The sequence below is a fragment of the Penaeus japonicus genome, unplaced genomic scaffold (genome assembly GCF_977035675.1).
Source record: "Penaeus japonicus unplaced genomic scaffold, GWHDUDI00000001_assembly GWHDUDI00000013, whole genome shotgun sequence".
NCBI lineage: Eukaryota > Metazoa > Arthropoda > Malacostraca > Decapoda > Penaeidae > Penaeus > Penaeus japonicus.
In genome coordinates, this window is record NW_028234415.1 from 15,189,163 (window position 1) to 15,199,973 (window position 10,811).

General features: G+C 36.1%; 1 protein-coding gene and 1 non-coding gene across 2 annotated transcripts in view; both read left to right on the top strand.

Moving 5' to 3' along the window:
* Positions 1-8,309, top strand: part of LOC122259035 (uncharacterized) — a 16,749-nt gene extending 8,440 nt beyond the window's left edge. Inside the window, exons 3-5 of the transcript XR_015191521.1 lie at positions 4,818-4,940; positions 5,894-5,991; positions 7,081-8,309. This is a non-coding gene — a transcript (uncharacterized LOC122259035). The remainder of the gene's footprint in view (positions 1-4,817; positions 4,941-5,893; positions 5,992-7,080) is intronic.
* LOC147470605 (dynein regulatory complex protein 9-like) lies at positions 2,253-3,428 on the top strand. Its single transcript, XM_086543225.1, has one exon. It carries the CDS (start codon positions 2,393-2,395, stop codon positions 3,413-3,415), a length of 1,023 nt encoding a protein of 340 aa, XP_086399351.1. The 5' UTR covers positions 2,253-2,392; the 3' UTR covers positions 3,416-3,428.
* Positions 8,310-10,811: the final 2,502 nt, after the last annotated feature.

Sequence of the window (10,811 nt, forward strand, 5' to 3'; positions counted from 1 at the left end):
GACATAGATGATTATAGCAGTAATAGGAATAATGATACTGATTCTATCTAATATCTGATTCTAATTCTGTGGGTCATATTCTTATTGATGTTGACTTTCTTATATTTTTATTATTATTATTTTATTATTGTCATTATTATTGCTGTTATTATTATTTTTATTATTATTATTATCATCCTCACCACCACCTATACAACTATAACCACCACAACCATAACCACCATCACTGTCACATCCAAACCACCACCACAACCATAACCACTATCCCCACCATATCGATAACCACTATCCCCACCATAACCATAACCACTATCCCCACCATATCCATAACCACTATCCCTACCATAACCATAACCACTATCCCCACCATATCCATAACCACCATCTTTACCACAACCATAACCACAATCACCATCACAACCATAACCACTACCACAACCATAACCATCAACACCACCACAACTATAACCACCATCAACACCACAACCATAACCACCATCATCACCACAACCATAACCATCATCACCACAACCATAACCACCATCACCACCACAACTATAACCACAACCATAACCACTATCACCACCATGTCCATAACCTCCATCAGTACCACAACCATAACCACAATCACCATCACAACCATAACCATCATCACCACAACCATAACCACCATCACCACAACCACCACCACCTCCACAACCATAACCACCATCACCTCCACAACCATAACCACTATCCCCACCATATCCATAACCACTATCCCCACCATATCCATAACCACCATCTCTACCACAACCATAACCACTATCACCACCATATCCATAACCACCATCACAACCATAACCACTATCACCACCATATCCATAACCAACACCATCACAACCATAACCAACACCATCACAGCCATAATCACTATCACCATCACAACCATAACCACAACCATAGCCATCATCACCACCACAACTATAACCACAACCATAACCACCATCACCACCACTACTATAACCACAACCATAACCACTATCACCATGTCCATAACCACCATCAGTACCACAACCATAACCACCACCACTCTAACCATAATTACTATCACAACCATAACCACCACCATCACATCCATACCCATGACCACCACAACCATACCCACGACCACAACAACCTTACCCACCTCAACCACAACTGTATCCACCATCATCACAACCATAACCACCAACATCACTACCACCACCTTATCATAACCACAACTACCACCACCAACCCCATCACCACCACCTTCACCACCCTCATCACCACCATTATTATAATTGTCATTATTATTATTAATCATTATTATCATCATCACCATTATCATCATCATTATCATGGTGGGATCACTTCATATAACCCCGGCGAATTATCATCACCACCACCATAACCACCATCACCACCACAACTATAACCACTAATATCATAACCACCATCACCACAACCATAATCATTACAACCATAATCATAATCATAAGCACCGCAACCATAACCACCACCAATACAATAACCACCACCACAAACATAATCATTACCACCTTATCACAACCACCACCACCCTCATCACCATTATTATTGTCATTATTTGTCATCATTATCACCATCATCATCATCATCACTACCACCCTCATCACTATCACCACCACCCTCATCATTATCACCACCATCATCATTACCACAACCCTCATCACTGCCACCCTCATCACCACCACTATCACCTTCACCACTACCCACATCACCACCACCCACATCACCACCACCCACATCACCACCACCCACATCACCAACTACTCTTATCACCACCATCACCCACCTCACCATCACCCTGATCTCAACCAATACAACTACCGCAAACTCGACACCAGCAACCCCACACTCATTAATATCATTGTTATCATCACTATTCATGCGCCATCAGTATCACAGTCATCACTACCGAAACCAGCATCACATCTGGATTGTATTATTTAGCTATTATGTGGATTATCTCATTTGCAATTGGAATATAACTATTGTTGTGTTTATGATAGAAATAGTGTGCAATCGGGAAAGCACTAATTGACTTTATTGGTTAGCAATGAGTATTGATATAGTTACCCATGGTAATGGCTTTAAACTTGTATGGTAAATTATTCCATTTGGCTATAGTGTTTTATCTGCATTTGCAGTTTTGTAAATTATGGTAACATTTTTTTTTATCTAAGTCATAGCTATACTAATCCATTTTCTCTTTATTACCATTTTCTGTATGTAGCTCTCTGGTTGTCATGGTGATTGTTTACTGTTGTCAGGGCAACCACAGACTAGTCCACCACATGTATTTCATCTTGCTGTGGTCATAGATTTTACTTGTTTATACTGACTAAAGATGTGTGCTTCATTAAGTTTTGAAGATTATAATATTGGGCCACGAATAAGTTTAAAAGTCAGTAAATCTACTAAGAAAGCTTATCAGAGCATTCAGCTGATAAGAGAATTACTTCCGATGCCCCCATCCAAGTCTGATGTAGAAGACATTGACTTGACTGAGGAAATCAGCAGTGACGAGCAAGCTCAAGCTCTGAACTTGAGGAAATTTCATGATGACTTGAAATATATTGAAAAAATATTCATCAGCCTTGCTGAAGAATTAGAGAGCTCTTGTAGTTTTAACTGCCTTCAAGAATTCCTTCAGAATGAAAAGGTAGAGGAAAAGAAAAAGGCAGACTTTATAGCTATGTTTCATGGACAGAAATGGAAAGCAAAACACTTTGAAAAGAGCAACAAAATACGATGTCTTCAGAGAGAACTCAAAAGCGTCAGGCAGGACACAGTAAAGCAGATTCAAATCAAGGATGAGGAGATTGCCTATCTGACCAAGGCTGTGGAAGACGCTAAACGATTGAATCCCAAGAGAGAAGAGTTTGAGAAGAAGCTGGCAAAAGTTCAGATAGAGAATCTCCAATTTGTGATCGAACAGGAAATGAAAGACATATGCAGCAAGAATGCCAAAGTAGGGAGAGAAATCCCCCAGGAGATAAGGGTGCATGATGCTCTTATGAATTTCCTGAAAGAGAGTTGTGCAAAGCTAGAGGGCAGAATACTAGAATGGGAAAACAAGTTTAAGACTGACACTCAGGAAAAGAGACAGGAAGTGGCTGTATGGCAAGCAGAAGTCCAGACCAAGAAGACTGATCTGGAGAATCTGGATGTAAAATATGAGGGTTTCAGGAAGGTGGTGATGGAATACGAAGCAGCAAAAGAAATTGAACGATTGGAGAAGGAAGAGGAGGATAGGAGGAACAGAGCAGCTGCAAAGATCCAAGCCTGGTGGAAGGGCTGGATGGTCAGGAGAGGAATGAATGCAGGTTTCAAGAAAAAGAATAAGAAAAACAAGCCTGTAAAGAAGTAATGAATAATGTAAAGCATATATAAAAACCTCTTGATTGAAGTATCGCTGGAAAGAAAGTATCCTTTATTAGGAACCATTTAAAATCCAAAACAGACTATATTTATTGTTCCTTAATTATATACACAAATTTTATGCCAGATTCTGATAAAATTTAGATTATAATTTGTAGGTAAAACGAGAGGATGATTGACACTGATGTCAATAGCAAGAAATTGGACAGCTCCATCTACATTCTGTATAGGAGAAAGAAAATGTTAGTGTCATAGTCCTAATTTGCAGTTTTAGAGAATGGAATATTAAATAAGAAGTACCAAATATGGTCTTTCAATGAAGTGGCATACAGAAATTAAAAACTTGGAAATAATGCAGAACCAGTTCTAAAATAAGTACATATATGATAGTTATAAACTACACAGTAATGGCATGAGAATCCAAATATACAGACGTGAACTTTAAGAATCAGATACAAAAAAGTATCTTCAAGAAATAAAGCTCCATATAAAAGATGAATGAAAAGATGTAATAAACTGTGAGATAAAAAATAAGTTTTCAAGACAGGTAAAGAAACTGTTTTCACACTCTGAGTTTAAAGCTTCAGATAGTCTTAAACCTTTTAATTAGTTCACTTCATTTTGATTATTAATTATTTATATGGTGCTGTGTGTTCTTTTCTATTTCCCATTCTTTTGAATTACAATGATTTATACAAAGTGATTCTCCAAAAACACTTATTTAATGATGAAGCATTTTTACTTTTATTAATATGTATCTCTTTTCCTTTTGAAAGGTAATATCATAATCCCACTTCTCAGTTTAAATATTTGTAATAGGTCATGGTTTCTTTATATAATGTTTGCTATTGCTACTCTTTGCTCTTGCCTTAAAATCCCCTAACAGATAAATTTGTCTTTTTAAAGGAAGGTGCAGTTATTATGTTTTAATTTACCAGCAGAACAATGGCATACTAGGGAGGCTGAAGCATTTCTGACTTTTCTTTAAAAGCTAAATAATTTTGGAAGATCTAACAAATATGAGAAACCTATTCTTATCAGATTTTTAAACTGAATATTAATTGTTGTGCAAAGACATCTGTATATGAGATACTGCATAAAACATGTACTTAAATTGTTGACATATCAAAGTACTTTCAGTATTTTGATCTTATGTTTCAGTCAAATTTGCCACAGTAATTTTCTTGTTCATGATACATAGTGCAGACATGTAATGGCATAGTTGTTACTAGGTTTGGTAGCTGTGGCTGCTAATATTTTCCTCAGGTTATTGGAGAATTATTTCAATTTGGTAATCTACATGTGCTGAGACATCATCTTATACCCCATTTATGTTATTGAATATTTAGTTTGTTAACAACATAAATATAAATTGTACATTGCCTCTTCAGGAACAGCCTGTAGAGGAGATGCCACCTCTGAGAAAGACATGGCTGGTGACTGACTCTACTCAATAGCTAATGCCTATTGTTAAGCAGGGATATTGCAAGTGGTCAAGATTACAGGGATAATTGGTAAGTTGCAGAAAAAAAAAAGATAATCTGACAGTTAAGCCCTTTTTTTTCAATAAAATTTGGGATTTGCTGGAAATTTTAAGTATAGATGTCATAGCTTATATTTTAGAGGTTTCTCTGTGTGTGTGTGTGTGTGTGTGTGTGTGTGTGTGTGTGTGTGTGTGTGTGTGTGTGTGTGTGTGTGTGTGTGTGTGTGTGTGTGTGTGTGTGTGTGTGTGTGTGTGTGTGTGTGTGTGCGCGCATATGCATGTGCGTGTGCATATGTGCTTGTGTATGTGTGTGTGTGTATGTATATGTGTTTGTGTGTACATGTGTACAAGGCAAAATTAAAAAGTATCTGATTTTGCTTGTTAAATGGAGGAAACATTTGTTTCCCTTCAAAGTAGACCCTCTGGTTCTCTGCACATTAAGCCCAGTAGTCATCCCATTGTTAGACACACATCTTGAAATTATTATTATTATATTTTTTTTTATTTTTCATTTTTTTCCTGATTTGCCTTGCATTGATTTTAATATTTTCTTGATGGGGTTGTTCTCATGATAAAGATGGTAAGTTGACATCCATAACTCAAGTCTTCTTTTGACACATTGCATCCTGAAGGTGATGAAGATAACACTCCCAATTGATAAAATGTCCTCTGGATCATTCTTGCATATCAAGATGATTTTTAAAATGGACTCTGTGAAGTGGTTCCAGCAGAGGTAAGGCCACTTGACTAAAAAAATAGAGAGCCAAGGTATCAGCTTTAAATACTAGTCTGCCAAAGGTCAAATACTTTTTTGATTAGACCTTGAATACCTATTTCATGTCATTTTATCTTATAGTTCCAAGTAACTTTTGTTTTACACATCTATTACTCAAGAGTATCATAAGGGCCATATATATCATAATCATATACAGGTAAAATAAAGAAAAAGGAGAAAGTATAAAAAAAATTATCTCTCTATTACAGCTCCTGTTTTGAGGCATCAGAAACTTCCATAAAGGATCAGTCATCCATTAAGGCGTATGTGAAGAACCGGCATTATGCAGACAAACACTTTGACTCAAGTGGGTGAATTATTTCTTTTTTGTTTGAATAATACATATGAACTGACACTCTTCTTGTCACTGTTATAATGAACTCGAGAGATGTTTTCCTTCCTCAGGATTTAGGAATGTTTATGTTGGTAAAACATCAGTGTTCCCATTCTCTTCGTAAATTGTAGAAGGAAAATATGCTTTTCTCTCTCTCTCTCTCTCTCTTTCTCTCTCTCTCTCTCTCTCTCTCTCTCTCTCTCTCTCTCTCTCTCTCTCTCTCTCTCTCTCTCTCTCTCTCTCTCTCTCTCTCTCTCTTTCTCTCTCTCTCTCTCTCTCTCTCTCTCTCCTCTCTCTCTCCTCTCTCTCTCTCTCTCCTCTCTCTTCTCTCTTCTCTCTTCTCTCTTCTCTCTCTCTCTCTCTCTCTCTCTCTCTCTCTCTGTCTCTCTTTCTCTCTCTCTCTCTCTCTCTCTCTCTCTCTCTCTCTCTCTCTCTCTCTCTCTCTCTCTCTCTCTCTCTCTCTCTCTCTCTCTCTCTCTCTCTCTCTCTCTCTCTCTCTCTCTCTTTTTGTTCAAAAAAAAAATGATGTGTATGGAATTGTGATGTTGCTTGGGTGATTTAATAATTATTTTTAAATGAATGGTATATTAACTAATAAGAGTATTTGATTTACTGATTGATAATACATTACACTGTACAGTAAATACACATAAGAACTTCACAAAGGGCTACTCAATTGTAGCAACCCTATCATTTGGGCAATGCCGTAATTTAGGTACCTCACCTTCAACAGGTGAACCACTGACCATTTTCACAAATCCCATTCATAGAACTGTTTGTGGCCTTCTGTTCTAGAGTCAATTATCTTAGATAAAGAAAGCAGTTAGAGGGTCTTTGAGCATTATAAGGTTCATTCCAGGAAACCATAATTTAATTTATTCTGTCATGTGATGTCTGAGGCGCTGCATTATTGTGAAAAAGCTGTCTGTGGTCTTCTGTTCCAGAACTTGTCATGTTTAAACTTTGTATGTGTAAATGGTTAGGTATAGTTATATATATAGATGGAAATAGAAAATGCATTACTCACTAAATTTTACATCAAACTGTATTTTGCTTTTACAGCTCACCTTTATTTACTACATCAACTGCAGAGGAAGACAGATCTGACAAACTTGTATTCTCCTCATAAAGTTTTCCAGTAAAATTGTTAGGTACAGTGTTAATATGAACTTATTTCTCTGTGAAATGAGTTGGAATCATATTAAATCCTGTTATATTTGAGTTTGATATCTTTTCAAAATGTTTGATATGTGCATGGTGATATTTTTATATTATGCAAATTAAGAAGAAATTTTTTCAAGTATAACTAATATGATTTTATAGTTTTTATTTTGACGTGGATATAAGTTCCATTTCTTTAAGTATGTTTTTAGAGGCAAAATTAGAAATCCTTATATTTGATAAATGTATTTTTATTATGTATTTAATTTGAAAAGTTGAATTTATTGTTATGAAATGAGTTGGAACAAAATGATATCCTAGCATATGATAATGCATATATGTTTCATACATCACATTCATTAGTTAAGTTATTTATATGTTTTCTTTGGTTATTATTATTTTCATAGCTGAAAATTTGGCGAGAATATTTTTTCACTCTTACTCTACATTACAGATTCATATAAGTTCGATATATATAATTTTATGTTCATTCTGTGTTGTCAAACAGCATATTCTCAGGCCTTCATTTGATCTGTATATCTTAGTGAGTAACCTCTGTAGAGGTAAATTTACCCCTTAAGACTTAAAATGAAGATGGTAAAAGCCAAATCATTTATTAGTTGATCTGCCTAGTGAAAGTTTATTGTAAAGATTGTATACAGGAGAATGCAAGAACAGAAAGGGGAATATTCTACAGTGTTGAACTTGGATTATCTTCATATATTGGTTTGCAGGGAAAGCAAAACTCCATTGTCTTGGTCATGTAGGATAGTTACATATCTAAGTCACTGCAGATCTGCATTATTCCATAATGCATGCACACCACAGTAAAATGTCATTATATTTGAATTTTTGACCCATAGCCACCAAGTGCTCCCAGAAAAACCTTGCTCTCATTACTTGAGTATGAGTGAATAGGTAATCTCAATGGAATTAGTGTGATCTAACTTAGATAATCCTTTAAATGAATCTGTGTGCTCAAGTGAAATAGTTTTGTAACTTAGATTGAATGGGTATGAATTCTTGTCAAAGAGGATAGTTTTATATCTATTTCAATACTCAATTGTATCATTCTATCATACATGTACATGTTATATTGAAAATAGGCAGAAATAAAATTTATTTTTGTATAAGATGATTTTCTTGGTCCTTTTACTTTTTAAAAAGATATATATATTTATGAGGGTTAAAAAAAAAGTATAAATATATGTGGCAGTTGTAACCCCAATTGAAATAACAAATTTTCTATTCCTTTATATATGAATAGATCTTTTGAATGTCAGGAGAAAACATGTAAGACTGATGTAAATGAGAGTTCTATATTCATAGTATGCTTTTGTTTAACCCATTGTGGACAGGTGTTATGACATACACTATGTAGGAGATTTTGGCCTGACGGTGGGTGTTGTGATGTACATGATATTAGGGGATTTTGGATCACTCTGTTTCTTTATTGTACTATGAGTAAGGAGTGAGTGATGATAACAATTGCAATCATAATTTCTATAATTGCCATAATGTTAAGGAAAATGGATTTAACCTAAAATCCAAAACCTATATGACACCACTGTCTCCTAGCACCAGCAGGAGAGAGAGCCTTGAATGGCCCCTATCCAAGGTCTCTAGCAAGCACTATCTTTAGAGAGCAACAGGACACTGCAAGATACCAACCTCTTGCTTTAAAGTATTGGCGATGACAGATTTGCAGGTAGAACGAGAACCATGCCCAGTGTCTACAATGTACCCTTGTGCCAGTAGGGCTGCCTTGTACTTTGGCACTCACAGTCATAAGCACAGGTGTCCTTCCTCTTCCCTTCCTCTTCATGTTATTTTCATTGTAGATTGTTAGATTTTTCGGATAATCATATACAAAAAATATAAAGTTGTTTTTTGACCTCCCATAAAACAGGAATACCTCTGTCACACTGAGTATTGAGATAATTTGCTGATATGGACCCTATACTACAATTTTAGTCAACTGCAGCTTGATAGAGCCTGTTAAATAAAACATATAAGTCTCTCAATATAATAGAACCCAAAAATGGCTCTAGTTTTACAATAAGTGACTGAGAGAGAATGGGAAAAGTCAAGGTATGTTGCGCAAAGCTACCTTTTTCTGAAATAAAACCTGTTCTGGAGAATGGGCAAGCAAATATATCCCCATCTGCAGTGGGTTAAGACTATGGAAAAAATGACATGTATGTGCAACTTTTATCTCCCCTCATGAAATGTAGCATTTGTCCACTACTGTTTATATTGCAATATCAGTTTGTGGACCTGTTTTCATATCAATCTGTGCTTGTTTCCTCTTTACCCTTCCCTTTCTAATCCTTCCCTTTGTGTGCAGTAAATCATATTTAGGTACTTTTTATTTATAAACTTGAAGATAAACATACAGGGGATCATTAAGTTTAAAACATTTATATAAAAAGATAAACTTGACATAGTATATGTTTTGATAAAAAGATATATTGTGATATGAAGGATTACAGTCTTCATGACTCTTCTGCTGAAAGGAGAACTACTTTAGATGATCAGGTATGATTGCCATACTGAAGATACCAACTGAGTTCACCTTTAACCCAGGTTGAAGTATAAGAGAAAATCCACCCTGGTAACACCAAGCCCCAACTACTCCTTCCCTCTGTCAACTCTGCATTTGCAAGGTAATATTGACTAGAATTTTCCCATTCTTGGAGTGTGGATGTTGAGTTGTTTACTCTATGTCTCATGTATTTCTTAACTTTTTGTTCTACACTGTACTTTTGTATTTTATGACAAGTATGAAGTTGTATGAAACATTCTTTTGTTTAATTTGTCATTCATGTGCATGTTTTGTTATGCATGTATTTTATGGGGAATAACTTTTTCCTGTTCTCTTTTTCCACAGACTTCTACCTTGTTCAGCACCCATAGTTGCCTTATGGATTTTCCCTGTGATTGTTGTATCTAGACATTTGATTGTGGCAGCAGCCATTCAGCAGGTTTTCACTGACCAATGCCTCTGACTTATGGGTGATAAAATGGACACACACACCTCCAGTATTCTCCGGCTCCTCTCCCCGGGCTGAGTAGGTTGTGATGTGCTATTACATATGGTATCTAGGTCCATGACTTATCTGTGCCAATGTAACCCTCTTCCTATGCTTTGCAAAGTTAATTTTTTGGGTGCATGGCTACACATGTCTGTTGTGTAAGTGCAGAACTGTTCAAGCTATTTAGTCATGGCAAACCCCTGCTAGATGCACTAGCCCTTATCTATTACGTGCCACTGCTGCTCTATTTCAACTGGTTGTGGTGAGACCCACTTTTGGCAGCATCTACTCTGTGCCAATGTAACTATCTTCAAGTTGGTTAATTATGGCAAGCCCTAGTAATTAGACTAGCTCAGGGTGACATGGGTGTATACTGTACTACTAGTGGAAAAAAAATCCTGCCCTTCAGGAAAACAGTACTGTTGAAAAACAACACCAGGAAAATATACCTCAAGGGTTGGTCTCTCTTTGACAAAAAGACTAATATTGGCAAGATGATACAATTCCCCTAGTAGGCATTTTTCAGAAATTTTAATTTTGTATGGAATATCCCCCCATATTGGGATGATCCATACAGCGTGAGGGATGTTCCATATA